We start from the raw sequence: 26,259 nt of genomic DNA on the forward strand, positions 1-26,259 counted from the left end.
TGTTCGCTCACTTTCTCTCTCAAAATAAGTAAATAAACATTTAAAAAGACATAAAATTACATAAATTATAACTATAACAATGTATTACTGGGTTTGTAACACATATAGATATACACATATAACAGTAATAGCACATCAAAATAACACTATACCAGAATAATGTTTCTATATCTCACTGGAACTAAGTTAGTATAAATTTTAAGCTATATTATAACTCCTTGAGTAACCACTGGGAATAATTAAAAAAAAAAAAAAAGAGAGAAAAATTAATTAAAGAAATTAAAATATTATACTAGGAAATATTCAATTAAAAGAAATCAGTAAAAGAAGTACAGAGGACATAAAAAGACATAAGATATATAGAAAATAAAGAGACAAAACATAGATGTTACCCCAACTATATCAATAATAACATTAAATGTGAATGGGTTAAATAATAAAAATTAGCAGACTGGATAAGAAGCCAGAATCCAACTATATGCTGTCTGTAGAAGACAGATACAAAAATACAAAAAGGTCAAAAGTAAAAGGCAGAGAAAATATAATGCAAACCACAACCATAATAAACCAGAGTGGCCATACTAATATCAGATAAAATAGACTGTTCAAAAACATTAATAAAAACAAAAGGATCATTCTATAATGATAAAAGGATTAACCCATCAAGTATATATAAACAACTATAAATATATACAGGGTGCTGAAATACAGGAACAAAACTTGTCATAAATGAAAAGAGAAATTAAAAAATAATAGCTTAAGACTTAAATACCCTAACTTTCAACTGGATAGAACAACTAAGCAGAAGATCAACTTAGTCTTCTAAGACAATATTCTAAATCAACTAGACCTAACAGACATCTGTAGAACTCCATCCAACAAGAGAAGAGTGCACATTGTTCTTGAATTCACATAGAACATTCTCCAGGATAGACCATATGCAGGCAATAAAACAAGCCTCAATGTATAAAAGTATAGGGGTGCCTAGCTGCCTCAGTCAGTGGAACATGCAACTCATGATCTCAAGGTTGTGGGTTTGAGTCCCATGTTGTGTGTAGAAATTGCTTAAAAATAAAGTCTTAAAATATATATATATATTTTTTAAATATTATATTTAAAATATATATATATAAAATCTTAAAATCTTAAAATATATATATATACACACATCCATATATATACATACACACACATATAATATATATAAATATATATTTATAAAATATATAAATATATATATATACACACACACACATCCATATATATATATACACACACTAAATTACACAAAGTATGTTTCCTAAGAATGGAATAAAATTCAAAATGAATAACAAATAATGTTTGAGATTCATAATGTGGGAATTAAACAAGAAACTACTAAATGACATGGGTTAGGGAAAAAATCACAATAGAAATTACAAAGTACCTTAAAATTAATGAATATAAAAAATGAAAACATAACGTACCGAACTTAGAAGATGCAGTGAAAGTAGTATTTTGAGAGAAATGTATAGCTATAAATGCTTCTATTAAAAAAATAAAGGTTTGAAACTAATACCCTAATCTTCAACTTTAGACAATTGCAAATTGAAGAACAACGTAAAGCCAAAATAAGAAGGAAGAAAATAATAAAGAGCAGAAATTAATGAAATAGCCAAAAATAATAAAAGAAAAATCAACTAAACAAAAATTGGTTCTGGTAAAAGGCAAACTTGAGACACATAAAATTTTTCAAGATTTTATTTGAGCATAAATTGATTTCAATTGGGCAGTGCCAAACCAAAGGTGGTTAGAAGCCCTCCACTAACAGGGGGAGGAGCAAAGTTTTTATAGAGAAGATGCTGAAGCAAAGCAAAGCAATTATTTGACTGGTTATAGCTTAAGCACTTGCCTTACTTGGGAAAGCCTCAATGGCTGTTTGTGATTGGTTGTTCTCAAGTTTCAATTTCTTGGATTTGAGTGCACTGCTTCTGGCTTATGTTTTGTCTTGCTTATGTAAGCTACCAAGGCATTACAGCCACCTCAATCTAATGGCTTCCTTGTTTAAATACTTTTAACAGTGCTTTGAAAAGATGAATGAAATTGAAAAACTTTACCTAGGCTGATTCAGAAATGAAGAGAGAGGACTTAAATTACTAAAGTCAGGAATGAAAGAAGGGATAACATTACTGAATGTACAGAGAAAAAAGGGGGGGGTTATAAGAAAATAATGTGAAATGAATACCAACAAATTAGAGAAGCTATATAAAATGAACAAATTCCTGGAAACACACAAACTACCAAACTTGATTCAGGAAAAAACAGGAAATATGAATAGACCTATAAGAAGTCAACTGATTGAATTAGTAATAAATTTACTCTAAAGAAAAGTCTGGGCCCAAATGGCTTGACTGGTAAAATTTATCAAATATTTACATAAGAAACATAAATCTTTCACAAATTCTTCCTTAAAACCACACAAAGTCATATTGAGAGAAGAGAACTACAGACCAATATATCTAGTAAGTATAGATGCAACAATCCTCAGTAAACCAAATCTAGCAACAGATAAATAGTATTATACAAATAACCAAGTGGGATTTACCCAGAAAATCCAAGATCAATATCTCAAAATCAATTAACATAATACACTATATCAATAAGATGGACAAAAAAAACCACATGATGATCTCAACAGATGCAGAAACAGCACCTGACAAAATCTAACACTCTCTCATGATAAAAGCATTCAACAAAGCCATCTGCAAAAAAACCCACAACTAACATCAAGATTGATGGTGAAAGACTGAATACTTCTGCCCCAAGATAAGGGACAAGGCAAAGATGTACGTGGTTGCTATGCCTATTCCATATTTTATTGGATTCCAGCCAGGTAAATTAGAGAAAAAAGGAAAGGAAAGGAAAGGAAAGGAAAGGAAAGGAAAGGAAAGGAAAGGAAAGGAAAGGAAAGGAAAGGAAAGGAAAGGAAAAAGAAAAGAGAAGGGAAGAAAGGGGAAGGGAAGTGAAGAGAAAGAAAGGGAAGGGAAAGGAGGAAGAGGAAGGATGGATGGAAGGAAGGAAGGAAGGAAGGAAGGAAAAGATAGAAAAGGAAAGACATCCAGACTGAAAGGAAGAAGCAAAACCATATTTGCAGATGGCATGGTCTTGTATATAAAAAATCCTCAAGAATTCACAAAAGTACTGTAAGAATGAATAAACAAGCTTAATAGATTACGGGATATAAGACCCATGTACAAAAACCAGTTTTTTATGTATACTTTAATAAATAATCTGTAAATGTCATTAAGAAATAAATTCAATTTACAATAGCATCAAAAAGAATAAGATGCTTAGGAATAAGCTTAACAACAACAACAACAAAAAACTTGTACTCTGAAAACTGTAAAAATTGTTGAAAGATATTAATGAACTATCTGCATCGACCATAAGGCTTAATATTATTAAGATGAAAATATTTCCCAAAATGACCAACAACTTCAGACAATCCCTATCAAAACTCAGCAGGCTTCTTTGCAGAAATTGGCAAGATGATCCTAAAATTTATAAGGAAATGCAAGTGACCTAGAATGATCAAAATTTTTTTCAAAGTAAACAAATTTAGAGGGCTCACATTTCCTGATTTCAAAACTTACTACCAAACTACAGTGATCAAAACAATACAATATCAGGGCACCTGGGTGGCTCAGTTTGGTTAAGCATCTGGCTTTTTATTTCGACTTAGGTCATGGTTTAGGTCTCATGGTTTGTGCAGGTCATGATCTCGTGGTTTGTGGGATTGAGCCCCATACTGTCAGCACAGAACCTACTTGGGATTCTCTCTCTCCCTCTCTCTCTGTCCCTCCCCCACTCAAGTGTGCTCTCTCTGTGCTCTTTCTCTCTCTCAAAATAAATAAACATTTTTTTCAAGTACAGTATCAGCATAAGGATAAATATATATCATTGAAACAGAATTGAAAGCCCAGAAATAAACCCTCACATTTGTGGTCACCTGATTTTTGACAAATGGTGCAGAGACACCTGGATATGCACATGCAAAGGAATGAAGTTAGATTCCCAACTTACATCAGTCACAAAAGTCCAAGTAGATCATATGTCTCAATGTAAGATAAAACTATAGAACTCAAGAAAACAGGAGTACATCCTTGTGACACTGAGTTATACAGTGGATTCCCAGATATGACAGCAAAAGAAAAAAATTGATAAATTTATCAAAATCCATAGCTTCTGTGCTTCGAAAATCATCATCAAAAACATGAAAAGATAACCCACAGATTGGAAGAAAATATTTCCAAATCTTATGTCTGATAAGAGACGTATCTAGTATATATAAAGAATACTTACCTCAATAATAAAAACTAGCAATACTTTAAATAATTTAAAATAGCAAATAATTTAAAAATAGCAAAAGATCTGAATATTTTTCTAAGATATTCATATGATCAATAAACACATGAAAAGATGCTCAACATCATTAGCCATTAGGGAAATGCAGTCCAAACTATAATGAGATAGCACTGGACACTCATAAGGATATATTAAAAAAGATAAAAACAAGCATTGGAGAAGATGTGAAGGATAGGAATTCATATACATTGCTAGTGGGAATGTAATATTACGCAGATGCTTTTGAGGAGTTTGAAAAATCTCAAAATGTTAAAAATAAAGTTACCACATAATTCAGCAATTCTACTCCTAGGGATATACTTGTACATGCATGTTCACAGCAGGATTATTAATAATAGCCAAAAAGCAAAAACATACCAAATGTCCATTAATTGATGAATGGATAGAAATGTAGTATATCCATACAATGGAATATTATTCTCCAATATAAAGAACTTAAGAACTGATACATGCTTTACTGCAGCATTATTTACAATAGCCAAGAAATGGAAGTACTCCAAGTGTTCATCAATAGATGAATGTATAAAGAAGATGTGGTATATACACAATGAAATACTACTTAGCCATAAAAAGTATGAGACCTTGCCACTTGCAACAACATGCATGGACCTAGAGGGTATTATGCTAAGCAAAATAAGTCAGTCAAAGATAAATATCCTATGATTTCACCTATATCTAGATTCTAAAAAACATGAATAAACAAACAAAAAGCAAGATCATATCTATAAAAACAGAATACAAACTTACGGTTGCCAGAGGCAAAGGGGGAGAGGGACAGGCAAAATAAGTGAAGGGGAGTGGGAGATACAAGCTTCCAGTTATGAAATAAGTCACAGGAATAAAAGGTACAGCATAAGGAATGTAATCAATGGTACTGTAATAGCATTGTATGGTGACGGATGGTAGCTACATTTGTGGTGATCATAACAAAACATACAGAGCTATTGAATCACTATGTTCTATACCTAAAACTAATGTAACATCATGTGTCAACTACACTCAATTTTTTTTTTAAAATAGAAAAAATGGGAATATATGTTATACCATGGATGAAACTTGAAAATATTACGCTAAGTGAAAGAAACCAGTCATAAAAGACCACATATTATATGATCCCATTTATATGAAATTTCCAGAATACGAAAGTCTATAAAACAGAAGGCACACTATTGCATTAGTGGTTGCTTAGGACTAAGGGAGAATGAGGAGACTAGAGGAAATTTGAGAGTAACTGCTAATGCAACCAGGGTTTTTCTAGGGTGATGAAAATGTTCTGAAATTAGATATTGGTGATAATTGCACAACTCTGTGAATATACTAAAACCCACTAACTTATACTTTAAATGGTATGCTATATAAACCATATTACACAAAGCTATTTTAAAAATATATACTCAACTTCTACATGAGAAAATTTTCAGAACATTCTTGGAAGCCCAAAAATAGACTTAAAGAAATAGAGAAACATGTCTCTTCATGAATAAGACCAATCAGTCTAAAAAAGAAGGATGTCAATTCTCCTACATGACAATGTGTAAATTTAACAATACCAATGAAAATACCAAGTTAATTCTAAGCATTACATTAAAAAGCAAGCAAGCAAGAATGCGTATGAACACTGAAAAAGGACAGCAATGAAGGAAACTAGCCCCATTAGATAAAACATACAAGAAAAGCTTTTAATTAAAACAGGGTAACTCGTGTACAAATTGGTAAAATTGGTCTGTTGTCAGATTGACAAATGAGGCAGATATACATCCAAAACCAAATGTAAGTTTAAAATATCCAAATAAGAAATGCAAATTAGTACATAAAACATGGGGAAAAAAGTAAAGATAAAAGCTAAAGAAATTTTTTCATTCGTTGTGTGTAAATAAACCTTTTAATAAATGAAATTGTGACTGCAGAATGTCACCATGAAAGAAAGGTGAAATTGAAAAGCCATATACAGTAGGTCTCCCCTGCTGCTTATCTGTTGGTTTCACTTCCCATGGTTTTAGTTACCCACAGTTAACCATGGTCCATAACAGATGATATATCATCAGAAGGTCAATAGTGGCTTCACACTACATCATAATGTCTATGGTATTCACCTCACTTCATCTCATTACATAGGCAATTTATCATCTCACATCATCACAAGAAGGGTACATACAGTAAATAATTTGAGAGAAAGATCACATTCACAAAAGATTTATAACATTACATAATTGTTCTATTTTGTTATGTTGTTGTTATTAATCTCTTACTGTGCCTAATTTATAAATTAAAATTTATCAAAGGTATGTAGGTATGGGAAAAACATAATATACATAGGGTTCGGTACTATCTGGGTTTCAGGCATCCACTGATGGTATTGGAATGCATCCCCCATTTTTTCCCTCCATGAATTGTCATGTGTTTTATTTTTCTATTGTGTTTTGTTCTTTTTCTTAAGTTTTTAAGGTTGTTTTATATATTAGGGAGAGTAGTGCCCCATGGCACATAGAACGTATCCCCCATGGATAAGGGGTGACTACTGTACTAGAATAAACTTCTAATGGAACACAGCTCAAAAGAAGGGAATCATAATCATACAATTACATGAAGAACAATGTTAGGGAATTCCTTTATAATCTTAGATCAAGAAAAGCATTTCTTGCCAATACAGAAGTTCATAAATTCAACGACATTTTTTAAAAATGTGAGGTAAAACACAGAATAAACACAGCCAAAGCCAACTAAAAAACTAGATAAAAATACTTTCAACTTATACTACAAAGCACTATTCTCCCTAATATATAAAACAACCTTAAAAACTTAAGAAAAAGAACAAAACACAATAGAAAAATAAAAGACATGGACAATTCATGGAGGGAAAAAAGCATACTGTCCTTAAACAAATGGAAAAAATGTTCAAATGTATTCATAACTTAAAAATATAAATTAAAAATACACTAAAAAGTATAAAAGCTTATCAATATATATACTCTATTCATCAGGTTGTGGAAAAATAACTACCCTAATATAGCACTGGTAAAATTGAAAAGTGATACAAATCTTATGGAGGGCAATCTTACAAAACCAAAATCACATGTGCCTTTATACTTTATCAAACAATTGTTCTTTAGGGAGTCTTTCCTAAAGATATACCTCCCTCAAAACTAAATAATATATGCACCAAAGTTATTCACTGTAGCATCATTTGCCGTAACAAAATATTGGAAACAACCCAACTGTCCATCAACAGAGAACTGAATAAATAATGGTATACACACACAATGGAGTTATACAGATATTTTTAAAAAGAATTGAAAACCTCCATAAACTGACAGAGTGATTTCCAAGATATATTGTTAAGGAAAAAAGATGGTGCAAAAAAAATGTATACAGTGCACTTACAGTAAGGTAAAGTAAGAATACATATATGTGCTTGCTAGTATTTATAAAACAAAAGAGATATAGTACTTTCTTATTTTATATACTTTATTACATTTCACAGATATTGTCTTTTTTTTTTTTTTAATACAAATTAAAGGTTTGTGACGGTCTTGCTTTGAGCAAGTCTACTGGCACCATTTTTCCAACAGCATTTGCTCACTTTGTGTCTCTGGGTCATATTTTGTAATTCTCACAGTTTATTTCAAATTTTTTCATTATTTTATGTGCTACGATAATCGGATCAATTATCTTTGATGTTACTATTGTAATTGTTTTAAGGTCTCATTAACCACACCCATATAAAACAGTGAACTTGATAAATATTGTGTTTCTGACTGCTCCACTGACCAGCCATTACCCTATCTCTCTCTCTCTCCTAGGGCTTTCCTACTCCCTGAGATATAACGATATTGAAATTAGGCCAATTAGTAACCCTACAATGGCCTCCACATGTTGAAATGAAAAGGAAGAGTCCCAAATCTCTCAAATCAAAAGCTAGACATGATTAAGCTTAGTGAGGAAAGCATATAGAAAGCTGAAACAAGCTGAAAGCTAGGCCTTTTCCACCAAGCAGCTCCGTTGTGAAAGCAAAGGAAAAGTTCTTGAACTTTTAAATTAAAAGTTCTACTCCAGTAAACACTCAAATGATAAGAAGGTGAAACATTCTTATTGCTGATATGTAGAAAGAGTGAGTGACCTTGATAGAAGATCCAAATAGCCACAACACTCCCTTAAGCCAAAGCCTAAACCAGAGCAAGGCTCTAACTCTTCAATTCTGAGAGGCCGAGAGAGGAGAGGAAGCTGTACAAGAAAAACTGGAAACTGGCAGAGGCTGGTTTGTGAGGTTTAAGGAAAGAAGCCGTCCCCATAATGTAAAAGTGCAAGGTTAAGCAGCAGGTGCTGATATAGAAGCTGCAGCAAGTTATCCAGAAGATCTAGCTAAAATCATTAATAAACATAGCTACATTAAACAAAAAATTTTCAATGGAGACAAAATAGTTTACTATTAGAAGAAGATGCCATCTAGGATTTTTCATAGCTAAAGACAAGTCAATGCCTGGCTTCAAAGTTTCAAAGGACACGATGATTCTTGTTAGGTACTTATGCAGCTGGTGACTTGAAGTTGAAGCCAGTGCTCATTTACCATTCCAAAATCCTAAGGTCCTTAGTAATTGTGCTAAATCTACTCTCCCTGTGCTCTGTAAATGGAATAGCAAAGCCTGGATGACAGCACATCTGTTTACAACATGGTTTACTGAGTATTTTAAACCTACTATTGAGACCTATTCAGAAAAAGAAAGATTCCTTTCCAATTACTGCAGACAATGTAGTCACTCATGAGCTCTGATGGAGATGTACAAGATAAATGTTGTTTTCCTATCTCCTAATGGAATATCCATTCTACAGTCCATGGATCTTGAAGTATAGATAATACTTGAACAATGTGGGGGTTGGGGCACCAACCCCAATGCAGTGGAAAAATCTGTGTATAACTTTTGACTCTCCCCAAATCTTAACTGCTCATAGTCTACTGTTGACGGAAAGCTTTACCAATAACAGAAACAGTCAATTAACACATATTTTATGCTATATTATATACTGTATTCTTATGATATAGCTAGAAAAATGAAAATGTTAAGAAAATCATAAGGAAAATACACAGTACCGTGCTATATTTATTTTTTAAAAATCCATGTATAAGTGGACCTGCAAAGTTCAAACGCATTTTGTTCAAGAGCCAACTGTAATTTTGACTTTCAAGTCTTTTTATTGAAGAACTGTATTTCATAAGGCTATAGCTGTTAAAGACAGTAATTCCTCTGATGGGTCCAGGCAAAGTACATTGAAAACTTTCTGGAAAGGATTCCACCATTCTAGATGCCATAAGAACATTTATGATTCATGGGAAGAGGTCAAAACTTTAATATCAATGGGAGTTTAAGAGAAGTGACTTCCAACCCTCATGGATGAATGTATGGGTCCAAGATTCCCATGGAGGAAGTAACTGCACTTGTGGTGGAAACAGCAAGAGAACCTGAATCAGAAGTGGAGACTGAAGATGTGACTGAATTGCTGCAATCTCATGATAAAACTTGAATATATAAGCAGTTGCCTCTTACGGATGAGCAAAGAAAGTGGTTTCTTGAGATGTAATCTACTTCTGGTGCAGATGCTGTGAGAACCATCAAAATGACAACAATGGATTTAGAATGTGACATAAACTTAGTTGATAAAGAAAGCAGCAGCGGAGTTTGAGAGGATTGACTCCAATTTTGAAAGAAGCTCTACTGTCGGTAAAATGCTATCAAACAGCATCGCATGCTACAGAGAAATTGCTTGTGAAAGAGTCAAATTTCATTGGCAAATTTCATTGTTGTCTTATTCTTAAGAAATTGCCACAGCCACCTCCAACTTTAGCAATCACCACCTGGATCAGTTAGCAGACATCAACATCCAGGCAAGAACTTCTACCAGCAAAATGATTATGGCTTGCTGAAAGCTTAGATGATGCTTAACATTTTTTAGCAATAAATTATTTTTAAATTAAGGTATGTACATTTTTTAGACAATGCTATTACACACTTAATAGACTACAGTGACTATAGTATAGTATAAACTTATATATACTGGGAAACCAAAAAAGTCATTTGGCTCACTTACTGCATTATTTGCTTTGTTACAGTGGTCTGGAACCAAACCTGCAATATTGCCAAGGTGTGTCTGTGTATTAAAAACTAATGAAAATAGTTATCTATGAAGGTCAGTAGAGGTACATCCTTTTGATGTACTTCTGACTTTTGAATCACATAAATGTTTTAAATATTCAAAAAATAAAATAGTATATGAAAACTACATGTTTTATTTAACTTAAAACATAAATGTATATTAACTTGCCACATTTTGAGCTAAGGTCAAGGCCTTTTGTTTTGAGTCTAAGTCTACTGATTAGAATTTATCACTGCTTTCTTATGTAGACCACATCCACAATACACTGAAATTCAATTTGTTTTGGCCAAGTGTAGTTAGATATTAAAGAGAAATGCAGAATAATCTGTGAGCAGTATCCTTCTAGTTCTTTCCCATATTGACTTTTATAACTTTTTTACAGTTTTTACAGTTGTCTCACATATTTCATTAGCAATTATTTTAATGACTTATATTCAATCTGATTTTCATGGAAGTAAACTGGCAGTCTGACCCTAGAACTGATAATCTTATCCACTGTATGATAAATGAGACAGTTTTAAGACCGTGGCAGGTAACTTATAACACTGGCTTTGAGATTCTTCCTAGCCACATTCTCAGGCACAGAACTTTGAGCATATTATCACCCATGTATTACAATTGTTCACTAGAAGAAAAAATGGCCTTGTTCTGGCATTTCCCCTCTGTTCACCTCAACACTGTTTTTTATTTAAATGCATTTCCTGATAAGCCTTCCTAATTCTATTTAACTTTGTTTTTAAGATTTATTTTATTTTTTTAAAGTATTCTCTAGGCCCAACGTAGGGCTTGAACTCACAACCCCAAGATCAAGAGTTGCATGCTCCATCAAATGAGCTGGCTAGGCACCCCAACCTTCCTAATTCTCTGATAATTTCAGTTTTATGCTCCCACCACTCACTTGCTTATCGAAATATATGTATCTGCCCCTTTCCCCCAAGCTTTATCAAAGTATAATTGGCAAATGAAATTGGATATATTGAAGATGTATAATATGATGATTTGATACATGTGTTCCTGTGTAATGAATACGACAATCAAGTTAATTAACACATCCATCACCTGACACAGTTACCACTCTGTGTGTGTTTGTGGTAAGAACAGATTTACTCTCTAAACAAATTCCAAGTATACAATACAGTGTTATTAGTTATAATTACCATTTTGTACATTAGATTCCTACAACTTATCCATATTATAAGTGAAAGTTTGTACTCTTTGACCGACATCTACCTATGTTCCCCATGCCCTGGCACCAGGCAACTGCCATTTAACAATATTTCTGAGTTCAACTTTTTCAAATTCCACATGTGAGTGATATCATATTGTATGTGCCTTCCTCTCTCTGGCTTACTGCACTGAACATGATACCCTCCCAGGATAATCCATGTTGTCACAAATGGCACGATTTCCTTCTTTTTGATAGCTGAATGATGTTCCATTGTATATAGTTATAACATCCTATTCTAAGCTGATAACAACTTAACTTTAATTACATACACAAACTCAAAAATTTTACTTCTCTATCCCCTTATGTTTTAGGTCATTGATGTTACCATTTACATCTTTTATTTTGTGTATCCATTAACTCATTATTTTGGTTTTTTTTTTTAATATAGTAGACACATTACATTAGTTTCAGGTATACAACTTAGTGATTTAACAAGTTTATACATTATGCTATGTTCACCACAAGTATAGTTAACATGTCTTATTATATCACTATTACAATATCATTGACTGTATTCCTTATGCTCTACATTTTATTCCTGTGACTTAATCATTCCACAACTGGAGGCCTGTGTCTTCTTCTCTTCTCCCAATTTGCTCATCTCCCTACCCTACCCCCTCAGTTTGCTTTCTTTAATTAGGATCTATTTCTGCTTTTTGTTTGCTTATTCTTTTTTTTTCCATTTATGAGTGGCATCATATGATACTTGTCTTTCTCATTCTGACATATCACTTAGCATAATATCTTTGAGTTCACAGATTTTTTCTTTTCCTTGACTGAGTCCACTTTTGAAGCTACTGAATTTTTCACATCACCCACTGTATTCTTCAGCTCTAGGACTCATGTTTGGTTTTACTTTTCGATGGTTTCTATTTCTTTGTTGAATTTCTCATTCTGGTCATGTACTGTTTTCCTAATTTTGTTTGGTTGACTATCTGTGTTTTATTGTAGTTCACTGAAATTCATTAAGAGGATTATTCTGAATTCGTGGTCAGTCAGTTCACAGATCTCCATTTGTTTAGGTTTGGTTACTGGAGCTTTACTAGTTTCTTTGGTGGTGCCATATTTCCTTGATTCTTCATTATTCTTGTATCCTTGTGTTGGTATGTGTGCATTTGAGGAAGCAGTCACTTCTTCTAGTCTTTACAGGTTTGCTTCAATAGGGAAAGATTTTCACTAGTCAGCCCAAACTAGGTTCTCAAAGGCCAGCTGGTAGAGCCCACAGGAGGGTGGGCAAGGTTTGATGCCAGAGTTTCTGGTTGGGTGGGGCCACTGGCTCAGCCCTGCATTCAGGCAAGACCACTCCCTGGGCTGCCTGATCAGGTGGGACTGTTAGCTGGTCTCTGCAGACAGGCATGGCCACTGGCTGGGCTCTCTGGCCAGACAGGACCAGAGACTAGACTCCTTGGATAGGTGGTGCCATTAACTGAACTTTGTGTTCAGGTGTGGCCAGAGGTTATGCTCCATAGTTGGATGGGGCTGCAGGATGGACCCTGTGATCATGCAGGACTTCTGGCTGTGTTCTACAGTTCAGAGTCCCTGCTCCAGCAGGGCCACAAGATGAGCTCTGCAGTTGGGTAGGGGTGTCAGACTGGTTACCTGCAAGGACAGAGGTACAGGCTGGGCTCTGCAGTCAGGCCTTTGCCTGGGAATCCTAGCTGGGCTTAACTGTTCACCCTGCTTTCTGGTCAAACAGGCAGCAATCTGGCACAAGTGGGTGGAGCCATTTGCTGGGCTGTCTGATTGGGCAAGGTGGCCAGGAGGGATGCAGTGCCATCACTAATCCACACACAAATCCCTGTGAGCCCTACCTCCCATATTGTTCCTTAGGTAATCTAGCCTTGCCTATTTCCCTAGCGTTCCCCATAAGGTAAGACAGAAGTGGACTTCCCAGGGAACACTCCAGAATGCTGAGGAAGCTAGATGTCAACCCCAAGCTCTCTCTTTCTCACTGGGGAAACTGTAGGCCCAGAGAATTCCTCCCAGTGTGGTACAGTGCTGCATTAGGGAGGGGCAACACTGTCAAAGTGAAACCACTACTCTTAGCCTTCTAATGTGGCTTTTCTCAGTTTTTGTGCTCCATGAATGTGTTTCAGCTTAACTGCCAGGTTCTGGGATTTTTAGAAAGGTGTTTTTGTCTGTAAATAGTTGCTAATTCATATTTCTGTTATGGAGACTAGAGCCAGGGGCCTCTTATTCTGCCATCTTGCTTATGTCAGTTCCTACGACTGCTCTTAATTGACAAAATATTTTTAGCCAGGTTCTTCCCAGAGAATACAATCTCAAACCCTATTTTATTCAATTTTTATCAAAATCTTTGTTATAAGAAATAGTTATAAAAGACTATCTAATATATACAAGCCTTTAAAATTCCTTATTGCATTTATTATAGAGATTTTCTCAAGAATATAAGACCCTGAGTGTCTTTTTAGGACTAAATTTCTCTTATGCAATAAAATGCAACATTTTTCCTAACTATTTTTTTAAAGATTTTACTTTTTTAAGTAATCTTTACACCCAACATGGGTCTCGAACTTACAACCCAGAGATCAAAAGTCACATGCTTTACTGACTGAAACAGCCAGGTACCCCTTTTCCTCATTTTTTTGGTTTTGTTTATCTTATCAATATTGAGACTAATCAAGCTTTCCTGTTTGCTGTAGTTGCTAGAAAACTCAGAGCCAAAGTTGGCTACAGGAACTGTACATGACTTAAAGGCATGCATGTTTATGTACAAACCTTTGAATTTTATATGATGATCTTATTTTCAATTTCCTGATATTTCATTATACTTTACTATTCTTTTATATATTGTAAAATATGTTTTTTATAAAACACCTCAAATGCTTTTTTGAAAGGTTAGAGAAAAAAGTAGACAAATAAATTAAAATGTCACTATAACATTTAGCTTATTACTTTAAAACAACTCTCTTCTTACCTGTACTCTATTTCCACCACTGCTACCCTAAAGAAGACAAACAAGATGTTCCCGAGATGTTCAGGATTCTATATAAGTATTTTCTCCCCATTTTCACAAACTTAATAGTGAAGAAAACAGAACTTACCAGATAAACAATATGCAAATCATTCTCTAAAACAAAGCCCTTCATTGCTCTTTGGAGGTCAGCAAAAATATCTAAAGTATCAGTTGGAGAAAGTGAAGAAGACAGAGTTGCTGAACCAAGATGTGTTGGATGATACACTTTTCCTGGTTGGGGGCAGGTGAAGGGAAATAAAGTATCAAATGTTAAAGATTAAATAAAACACTGTCTTTCTGTACTCTATAATTTACGTTTTAGCCTCTGATAAATTTTACAAACAGAATTTTGCCCAATGTATGCATATTTATGAGCAGATTCTATGCTAAATGTCTGATGTTGCTAAATCCAACACTAAGTACTAAAAATGAGTTTATATACCACTCGAAAAACCGGTTTCCTTTTATAGTGTTTGAAAAGTCAATTTCCTTTTACTAAGCAGTATAAAGTCAGCAAAGATGAAAAAGTGTATACTGTAATTAAGTCACACTTACCTTCTGTTCCATCACTAGCTTCAGTAATCTGGATAAATTCGTTTTCTAGCAGCCACATTACACAGGCTTCAATTGCTCCAAGTTGAACAGAATCTTGATTCTTCTGAATTCCCAGCTTCCCTTCTCTCATACTCGCAGCCAAAAATGTGCAAGAAGCATAAGTCTGCATATCTTGTGATGTACTTGCCATTCCACCAACTATTATCTGATATAAGAGGTTTGAAATTTTCTGTAACTTTTTAATAAGACATGCAGGCCCTTATGATATAAAAGAAATGAAGTGATTTTGTTCTCTTAAAATATTCTCAGCATCTTAACGTAGAGACTTTTTATTAATTCTTCCATTATCACTCGTTATACATGTAGATAACACCTAATGACAACATCAAAAGTTTCCTTAAAAGTAGATACATTTTCTCATAAATGAAAATAAATGAATCACTATCTATCTGAAATGTAGGAACTAACAACATAGCCTTCCTTCTGAAACATATGGGCATATAGGAATGCTAGTATTGAATATTCCCCACCCAGAAGGGGGATGGGAATGGGTGTAGAAAAAGTGAAGTGAGTTGTGTTTTGTGGATATCATCTTCCTACAACTATATTAAATATACTAATTAAGTGTACTAATTTTCCCTTTGACTTCTTCCATTTAATACAGATTGAAAACATACTAAATCAACCTAAACAGAGCTTACTCCTTTTAATGACCCCAATGCATAGTTTTACCAAGATTTATTTAGTATTTGTGGTATTTTGGTTGTTTCCAGTTTTTTCTTATTGCCAATAGTGCCATAATAACCATTCTTGTACATTTAATTTTATGCAATTTCACAAATACATCCCTAAGTAAAACTCTTAGTTGTGAATCTTCTGGTAAATGGCTATGTGTTCTGTTTTGGCAGTGTTGTTGTTTTTATCTTAGTGGATATGTCCAAGTTGCCCTCCCAAAAAAGTTTCAGCAGTATATGAGAATGCCTACTTTCTATATCCTTACCAACCCTATGTTATCAGTTACTTTCCTTTTTTAGTGTGTTTTCGTTTTTGTTTTCAAATGGAGAGCGAAAGGGGAGAAAAAAAGTACGAGCACAGGTACCAGAACCCCTAGCACCAGTACTAAAGCCAAGAGCAAGGCATGCTGGTATATGAACAGAAAAATTTCTGGATGAATACACAAAACACTTAAAAGGAGATTCGTTACCTTTGAGGACCCAGAATAGAAAGTTTTTTCACTTTAGATCTTTCCATGTTGTTTAAAACTTCTAATCATGTCTATTTGTAATTTGATTTTATTTTAATGTCAATAGGTATTATCTGTATGTAAGAACTATGGTCCATTTTTGTCACCTTTTTTAAAAATTCAAAAAATAATAAAGTATACCTAAAAAAGAAAAAGAATCATCTGGCATTTGGGTTTTAATCCACTGTTCTCAAATACGCTGACATAGAACTAGCTGTATTAAACTCCAGGAAATAACTATATAAAATAGAAGACATTCAGACTTGGGAACATTATAAACAATCTCACAATGAAACACAAAGCTAAGATTTTTCTTCACATCATTAAGTTCTATCATCATATTATAGGCTTCAAAGAGCAAATAATTTAGTGAACTCTTCCTTACCTCCAGAATAGCTCTTATCATGCTTGCAGTTACTTCTTCTCCTTCTTGTCTTTGCAAACAGCTACGAACAGGTTTTAGAGATCCCTGAAGTAGAGCTATGCCTTTTGATTTCTCAGAGTTCTTACAAACTAAGATACTCTCACCTATAACCAAAAAAATGCACATTTGCAAAACCCCAACATATTTCCATAAGATACCTGCCAAAGAGAATTTAAGTTGTCTTACTTATTTAAAAAGAAGGTAATAGATGATACCGGTTATTACGATCATAAAATTATTGCTGATGCTTTAATTTTCTGAATTTTGGATTGAAGGGCATCAGAATATGCCATACCAAAACATGCCATTTTGGCATAAGGATTATTTTGACCTGAAGGCACTTAGGAAGTAGCAAACACAGTAAGAGCTCCTGGCCCTCGCCCTGTTTGCCTAGATGTAAGACATAAATTTCTCTTTGTGAAGGTGTTCCACTTATCACTTATCACTGGATGCAGAAAGGCAGCACCAAGATGGGTCTGCATAAACCTTACTAAATAATCCTTAACTTCTGTTAGTTTCCAGTATATATTTACTTTCCCACAATTTACCACTTCTAGAAACTCAAACCCCTTTTCCTTGGTCTTGTCACTTCACAATTCTATTACCTTTTGTTAAAAGGGTATAAAGCCCCTAACATCTAACTGCTTCTTTGGGTCTTTACTGGTTCTCTATGAAGTCCTCTGTCTATGCAAAAAATTAAAATATTAATATCAAATAAAATATGTATGCCTTTTCTCCTGTTAATCTGCCATCTGTCAGTCTAATTTGCAGGCACTAGCCATAGAAGCTAAGCAGTCACAGGAAAAGTTTATTTCCTTCCACATAGGAGCAACTGTTTTTACTGAATAATTAAGTATATAATAATAATAATAGAGGTATTTTGAAAATCATAAAGGAAAATGCAAATACAAATGATTACTGGTTACATATGAAAACACGAATTCAAAAATATTTACAGAAACCTAGAAATTACATTATAACTCACTAATCAAAAAGCTTTAGGTTACTGTGACAATCAAATGAATAAAAATGTGATAGCACTTACACATTATAAACATATATAAAGGTACAATTTAGACAAACATAAACTATTATTACAGTAATTAAGACTAGAAAAAAGATAATTTTTTTTTTCAAAAATGAATCCAATAGTAGGGGAAAGGAAGCAAGTAGATGTGTAAGGGGGAAAATGAAGGCAACTTGCATTAGAGAAAACTAAAAATGGCATTGTGGTGGAGTATATTAATCATTCTAGGGAGAGAGAAGCCTTTCCTAAAGCTGATTGCTAAACTGAGAACCAAGATAGGATAAAGATAAAGGACTATAAACTTGATGACTGTTGTTGTTTATCCTAGATATAATTACAAAAAGATAGATGCCATCAAACAAAACAATAGCAGCAACAAAAACAGCTGGATAAAATGCATCACCTGGCTCTTATAAACACTACAAAATAGCCCAACTTAAGATAAAAAATTATCTACAAAATGGATCAACTAGCATTAGTGGCAAATACAAAAAGCCACTTTGGGCTATTCAAACTACTTTCAGCTTTTAATCCTTCAGCAAGATGGACAACCCTTTTTCAAAGTGAGCAAGATTTATGAAAATTAATGCCAATATATACAGTCCAAGTCCCTGCTCCCATCTGTCTGAGGAGGTTGTATCCATACTACAATAGACAAGTCAATTAGAATCAAATCAATTATTATATTTGACTTGTAAATCACTATTTTTGCACAAAGTACCAACCTCTTATACTGGAAGGTTCCAAGAAATCCACAGAAAGATTAAAATGTTATCTAAATAAAACACCATTAACTGTCTAGGAACATTAACATAATTTATAAAATGTAAAGAAGTTATAAAGATGCTACATAATCTAAAAAGCATGACCAAGTATGCATATCTTCATAATTGATATGAAACACTATATTCACACATTCTCCATTTGCTGGAAGTTCTGAGCAAGCATATGTCATCCTGAAATGGAGCATTATGCAAAGTCAAAACTTCAGAAGTTTCCAAGACCTCAAATACAAAGTTACTGTGGTACATTTTAGTTTTGTTTAAATGTTAATCTGATTTAAGGCTTGATAATTTGGCCAGGGTACCAACCTTCCAATTATTCTTCCCTACAAGAAAGAGAAGTATAAGCTAAGAATATAGCAGGGCAAATAAAATCTCCTTATCTTCTATATTACCTTAAAGACCCTCTGACCCTAAAAGAAGAGTAGCTGTGTAAAATGAACTTAGACTCCACCCTCCAAAGTTTGAGCCTACTAAGAAATTAGAGTTGGAAGGAAGGGCAGAGGGAAGAGCAAATAGGAATAGGAAGGGAGTGTTTTTGTCTCTTCCCCCAACCTTTTCTAAACATGTGTAATCTGCACATTTTATAGGTAAAGTAAGAGACAGAGCAGGATAAACTTCTTTGATGCCTATAATAGGGGAAATCCAAGGAGTTGGATGTTTTTTTTTTAATCATTAGTATGTTTAGGGCTTAAAAGAGAGGCAGGCCAATAGCCCTTCAGGGATTACAGAGAAGTCATTTGTTACTGGGGCTGAGACACATAGCCATTCTCTCATTTTTCCTTTAATAAAACTCCTACATGTTGGATGGGCACATGGCCACACAGCTAAAGGTTATATTTCCCAGCCTCTCTTGCAGTTGGGAAATGTAACCATGTGACTAAGTTCTGGCCGACTGGATGTGAGGAGAAATACTTAGTGCAACTTCTGAGAAGTGCCCTTAAGGGATAAGTTGTGTCCTTTACTTCCTCATCGCCCCTTCCTGATGGTTGAAATGCAGATGTGATGACAGACAAATCAAGTTATTCTAATAGTCACTTCCTTGTATACTACCTAGGTTTTTGCACCCAGACTATCCCACTTATTTTCCCATTAAGACTTTCCCTTTTCTCCTGGATATCCTAATGTTCTTCAGCAACCATAGAACTATTTTTTTACATACAGTATAATATTAGTCAATAAAATACATCCTAGAGAAGAAAGATGAGATGACAGAGAACTTCCTCCCAAAGCTCTTTAATGTTGTAAGACTTATAACAATTTTGTCACACCCATAATTATCTACCAAGTTAGTAATAACATTTGCTGCTACCTCAATATTTAATTCAAACAAGACTCTTCCTCATTGCTTAAGACATAACTTCTGCTTAGTTTCTGTTAATGTTACCATTACTTGCTGACAGAAGAAACTAAAAAGGTGTTTTCAGAACCAGCACCATTTTAGAGAGAAAATAATGGTATGTGAAATTCCTATTCCTAAATGTAAGAGTACTTTCCAGCTCTCAGTATCCCTCCTTTGAAGTCTTAGGTCAGTCACCTAAGCAGAACTAAAACCCCATGAAAATTACTCCCTTCATTAGCACTAAATAGATTATACTGGAAATTAAAAATCATCTTCTAGCTAATATGATAAATCATTTTGATTAGAATAATACTGAATCATTTCACCACATATAAAAGAAAATCTTAATTTTACATTAAGAGAAAATCAATGGCTAATGATATATGAAAATTATAACTTACATTCATTATAAATATTAAGCAAATCAAAAACATGACATTAGTGCTTTGGATAACAAAGAAATACAGCATGATGAGAAATCAATTGGCAGGCATCAGTCAGATTTCAAGTAGACTGACACTGTCCTTCACCAATGCTATTACAATTAAAATCAAACTCACTTACCTACTGTGTCTACCCCTTTCCTGCCAGCACGACCAACCATCTGCTTATAAGTAAGAATATCTAGAGGTCGACCACTGAAAATCGGAGTACGAATAATTACACGACGTGCTGGTAAATTCACCCCAGATGAAAGAGTAGAAGTTGCTGCCAAAACCCGAATCTGACCTTGACGGAAGGCTCCTTCAATGATATCCCTCTCCTCAAAAGTAAGACCTAACAAAAGGAAGTTACAATAACATATATTTATTAATGAATATATGAAATAATGAATATAATGAAAATACTGTACTTGATTACTTACAAATGGATCTGGGAATCTACTAGAAACTTCTAAAGATTTTTACAAGCTATTGTTATGACCGTAAACAACATCTTTATGTCACCACAGTCTATCTTTAAGAGTATAATCTGCCTCCCCTAGTATACTTTTTTTTTTAAATATGAAATTTATTGTAAATTGGTTTCCATACAACACCCAGTGCTCATCCCAACAGATGCCCTCCTCAATACACATCACCCACCCTCCCCGCCCTCCCACCCCCCATTAACCCTCAGTTTGTCCTCAGTTTTTAAGTCTCTTATGCTTTGGCTCTCTCCCACTCTAACCTTTTTTTTTTTTTTTTTCCTTCCCCTCCCCCATGGTCTTCTGTTAAGTTTCTCAGGATCCACATAAAAGTGAAAACATATATGTCTTTCTCTGTATGGCTTATTTCCCTTAGCATAACACTCTCCAGTTCCATCCACGTTGCTACAATAGAACATATTTCATTCTTTCTCATTGCCACATAGTATTCCATTGTGTATATAAACCACAATTTCTTTATCCATTCATCAGTTGATGGACATTTAGGCTCTTTCCATAATTTGGCTATTGTTGAAAGTGCTGCTATAAATATTGGGGTACAAGTGCCCTGATGCATCAGCACTCCTGTATCCCTTGGGTAAATTGCTAGCAGTGCTATTGCTGGGTCATAGGATAGGTCTATTTTTAATTTTTTGAGGAACCTCCACATTGTTTTCCAGCGTGGCTGCACCAGTTTGCATTCCCACCAACAGTACAAGAGGGTTCCCATTTCTCCACATCCTCTCCAGCATCTATAGTCTCCTGATTTGTTCATTTTAGCCACTCTGACTGGTGTGAGGTGATATCTGAGTGTGGTTTTGATTTGTATCTCCCTGATGAGGAGTGACGTTGAGCATCTTTTCATGTGCCTGTTGGCCATCTGGATGTCTTCTTTAGAGAAGTGTCAGTTCATGTTTTCTGCCCATTTCTTCACCAGATTATTTGTTTTTCGGGTGTGGAGCTTGGTGAGTTCTTTATAGATTTTGGATACTAGCCCTTTGTCTGATATGTCATTTACAAATATCTTTTCCCATTCTGTTGGTTGCATTTTAGTTTTGTTGATTGTTTCCTTTGCAGTGCAGAAGTTATCTTCATGAGGTCCCAATAGTTCATTTTTGCTTTTAATTCCCTTGCCTTTGGGGATGTGTCAAGTAAGAAATTGCTGCGGCTGAGGTCAGAGAGATTTTTTTCCTGCTTTCTCCTCTAGGGTTTTGATGGTTTCCTGTCCCACATTCAGGTCCTTTATCCATTTTGAGTTTGTTTTTATGAATGGTATAGAAAGTGGTCTAGTTTCATCCTTCTGCATGTTGCTGTCCAGTTCTCCCAGCACCATTTGTTAAAGAGACTGTCTTTTTTCCATTGGATGGTCTTTCCTGCTTTGTCAAAGATTAGTTGGCCATACTTTTGTGGGTCCAGTTCTGGGGTTTCTATTCTATTCCATTGGTCCATGTGTCTGTTTTTGTGCTAATACCATGCTGTCTTGATGATGACAGCTTTGTAGTAGAGGCTACAGTCTGGGATTGTGATGCCTCCTGCTTTGGTCTTCTTCTTCAAAATTACTTTGACTATTCGGGGCCTTTGTGGTTCCATACAAATTTTAGGATTGCTTGTTCTAGCTTCAAGAAGAATGCTGGTGCAATTTCGATTGGGATTGCATTGAATGTGTAGAAAGCTTTGGGTAGTATTGACATTTTAACAATATTTATTCTTCCAATCCATGAGCATGGAAAGTTTTTCCATTTCTTTATATCTTCTTCAATTTCCTTCATAAGCTTTCTATAGTTTTCAGCATACAGATCTTTTTTTTACATCTTTGGTTAGGTTTATTCCTAGGTATTTTATGCTTCTTGGTGCAATTGTGAATGGGATCAGTTCCTTTATTTGTCTTTCTGTTGTTTCATTATTAGTGTATAAGAATGCAACTGATTTATGTACATTGATTTTGTATCCTGCAACTTTGCTGAATTCATGTATCAGTTCTAACAGACTTTTGGTGGAGTCTATCTGGTTTTCCATGTATAATATCATGTCATATGCAAAAAGTGAAAGCTTGACTTCTTCATTGCCAATTTTGATGCCTTTGATTTCCTTTTGTTGTCTAATTGCTGATGCTAGCACTTCCAACACTACGTTAAACAACAGCAGTGAGAGTGGACATCTCTGTCATGTTCCTGATCTCAGGGAGAAAGCTGTCAGTTTTTCCCCATAGAGGATGATATTAGCTGTGGGCTTTACATAAATGGCTTTTTTGATGTTTAAGTATGTTCCTTCTATCCTGACTTTCTCGAGGGTTTTTATTAAGAAAGGATGCTGAATTTTGTCAAATGCTTTTTCTGCATCGATTGATGGGATCATATGGTTCTTATCTTTTCTTTCATTAATGCGATGTATCACATTGATTGACTTGCGAATGTTGAACCAGCCCTACAGCCCAGGAATGAATCCCACTTGATCATGGTGTATAATTCTTTTTATATGCTGTTGAATTCAATTTGCTAGTATCTTATTGAGAATTTTTGCATCCATCCATCATCACCATCAGGGATACTGGCCTGTAGTTCTCTTTTTTTGCTGGGTCTCTGTCTGGTTTAGGAATCAAAGTACTGCTGGCTTCATAGAATGAGTCTGGAAGTTTTCCTTCCCTTTCTAGTTTTTGGAATAGCTTGAGAAGGATAGGTATTATCTCTGCTTTAAATGTCTGGTAGAATTCCCCTGGGAAGTCATCTGGTCCTGGACTCTTACTTGTTGGGAGATTTTTGATAACTGATTCAATTTCTTTGCTGGTTATGGGTCTGTTCAAGTTTTCTATTTCTTCCTGATTGAGTTTTGGAAGTGTGTGGGTGTTTAGGAATTTGTCCATTTCTTCCAGGTTGTCCAGTTTATTGGCATATAATTTTTTATAGTATTCCCTGATAATTGCTTGTATTTCTGAGGGATTGGTTGTAATAATTCCATTTTCATTCATGATTTTATCCATTTGGACCATCTCCCTTTTCTTTTTGAGAAGCTTGGCTAGAGGTTTATCAATTTTGTTTATTTTTTCAAAAAACCAACTCTTGGTTTCATTGATCTGCTCTACAGTTCTTTTAGATTCTATATTGTTTATTTTGACTCTGATCTTTATTATTTCTCTTCTTCTGCTGGGTTTGGGGTGTCTTTGCTGTTCTGCTTCTATTTCCTTTAGGTGTGCTGTTAGATTTTGTAATTGGGTTTTTTTTTGTTTCTTGAGATAGGCCTGGATTGCAATGTATTTTCCTCTCAGGACTGCTTTTGCTGCATCCCAAAGCGTTTGGATTGTTGTATTTTCATTTTCGTTTGTTTCCATATATTTTTTAATTTCTCTTCTAATTGCCTGGTTGACCCACTCATTCTTTAGTAGGATGTTCTTTAACCTCCATGCTTGTGGAGGTTTTCCAGACTTTTTCTGTGGTTGATTTCAAGCTTCATAGCATTGTCGTCTGAAAATATGCATGGTATGATCTCAATTCTTTTATACTTAAGAAGGGCTGTTTTGTGATCCAGTATGTGATCTATCTTGGAGAATGTTCCATGTGCACTCGAGAAGAAAGTATATTCTGTTGCTTTGGGATGCAGAGTTCTCAATATATCTGTCAAGTCCATCTGATCCAATGTATCATTCAGGACCCCTGTTTCTTTATTGATCCTGTGTCTAGATGATCTATCCATTGTTGTAAGTGAAGTATTAAAGTCCCCTGCAATTACCACATTCTTATCAATAAGGTTGCTTATGTTTGTGAGTAATGGTTTTATATATTTGGGGGCTCTGGTATTCGGCGCATAGACATTTATAATTGTTAGCTCTTCCTGATGGATAGACCCTGTGATTATTATATAATGCTCTTCTTCATCTCTTGTTACAGCCTTTAATTTAAAGTCTAGCTTGTCTGATATAAGTATGGCTACTCCAGCTTTCTTCTGACTTCCAGTAGCATGATAGATAGTTCTCTATCCCCTCACTTTCAATCTGAAGGTGTCCTCAGGTCTAAAACGAGTCTCTTGTAAACAGCAAATAGAAGGGTCTTGTTTTTTTCCATTCCTTTACCTTATGTCTTTTGATTGGAGCATTTAGTCCATTTACATTCAGTGTTATTATAGAAAGATGCGGGTTTAGAGTCATTGTGATGTCTGTAGGTCTCATGCTTGTAGTGATGTCTCTGGTACTTTGTGGTCCTTGCAACATTTCACTCACAGAATCCCCCTTAGGATCTCTTTGTAGGGCTGGTTTAGTGGTGATGAATTCCTTCAGTTTTTGTTTGTTTGGGAAGACGTTTATCTCTCCTTCTATTCTGAATGACAGACTTGCTGGATAAAGGATTCTTGGCTGCATATTTTTTTTTCTGTTCATCACATTGAAGATTTCCTGCCATTCCTTTCTGGCTTGCCAAGTTTCAGTAGATAGATCTGTCACTAATCTTATCGGTCTCCCTTTATATGTTAGAGTGTGTTTATCCCTAGCTGCTTTCAGAATTTTCTCTTTATCCTTGTATTTTGCCAGTTTCACTATGCTATGTCCTGCAGAAGATTGATTCAAGTTACATCTGAAGGGAGTTCTCTGTGCCTCTTGGATTTCAATGCCTTTTTCCTTCCCCAGATCAGGGAAGTTCTCAGCTATGATTTGTTCAAGTACACTTTCAGCCTCTTTCTCTCTCTCGTCCTCCTCTAGAATTCCTATTATACGGCTATTGTTGTGTCTCATTGCATCATTTAGTTCTCTAATTCTCCCCTCATACTCCTGAATTTTTTTTAATCTCTCTTTTTCTCAGCTTCCTCTTTTTCCATAATTTTATCTTCTAATTCACCTATTCTCTCCTCTGCCTCTTCAATCTGAGCTATGGTCACCTCCATTTTATTTTATACTTCATTTATAGCATTTTTTAGCTCCTCCTGACTGTTTCTTAGTCCCTTGATCTCTATAGCAATAGATTCTCTGCCATCCTCTATACTTTTTTCAAGCCCAACGATTAATTTTATGACTATTATTTTAAATTTATGTTCCGTTATATTGCTTAAATCATTTTTGATCAATTCGTTAGCTGTCGCTACTTCCTGGAGTTTCTTTTGAGGAGAATTCTTCCGTTTTATCATTTTGGATAGTCCCTGGAGTGGGGCAGAACTGCAGGGCACTTCCCTTGTGCTGTCTAGAGTAACTTGTGTTGGTGGGCGGGGCCGCAGTCAGACCTGATGTCTGTCCCCAGCCCACAG

At 34.7% G+C, this 26,259-nt stretch overlaps 2 protein-coding genes across 4 annotated transcripts in view; both read right to left on the reverse strand.

Annotated features, from left to right (window-relative positions):
* The window catches only part of POLQ (DNA polymerase theta), a 120,272-nt gene that overhangs the window by 72,843 nt on the left and 21,170 nt on the right, over nt 1-26,259 (reverse strand). For all 3 annotated transcript variants that reach the window (XM_053903420.1, XM_019448509.2, XM_019448511.2), the window contains exons 11-14: nt 20,694-20,906; nt 16,940-17,082; nt 15,312-15,516; nt 14,845-14,987 (exon numbers count right to left, since the gene is read on the reverse strand). In XM_053903420.1, coding sequence (XP_053759395.1) covers nt 14,845-14,987; nt 15,312-15,516; nt 16,940-17,082; nt 20,694-20,906 — 704 coding nt within the window. The remainder of the gene's footprint in view (nt 1-14,844; nt 14,988-15,311; nt 15,517-16,939; nt 17,083-20,693; nt 20,907-26,259) is intronic.
* HCLS1 (hematopoietic cell-specific Lyn substrate 1) overlaps nt 1,007-26,259 on the reverse strand; it is a 131,665-nt gene continuing 106,412 nt past the window's right edge. Inside the window, exon 15 of the transcript XR_008422460.1 lies at nt 1,007-1,021. The gene's annotated coding sequence lies outside the window, so the exon portion shown is untranslated. The remainder of the gene's footprint in view (nt 1,022-26,259) is intronic.

The sequence above is a fragment of the Panthera pardus genome, unplaced genomic scaffold (assembly GCF_024362965.1).
Source record: "Panthera pardus isolate Hobbes unplaced genomic scaffold, ASM2436296v1 HiC_scaffold_16, whole genome shotgun sequence".
Classification (NCBI taxonomy): Eukaryota; Metazoa; Chordata; class Mammalia; order Carnivora; family Felidae; genus Panthera; species Panthera pardus.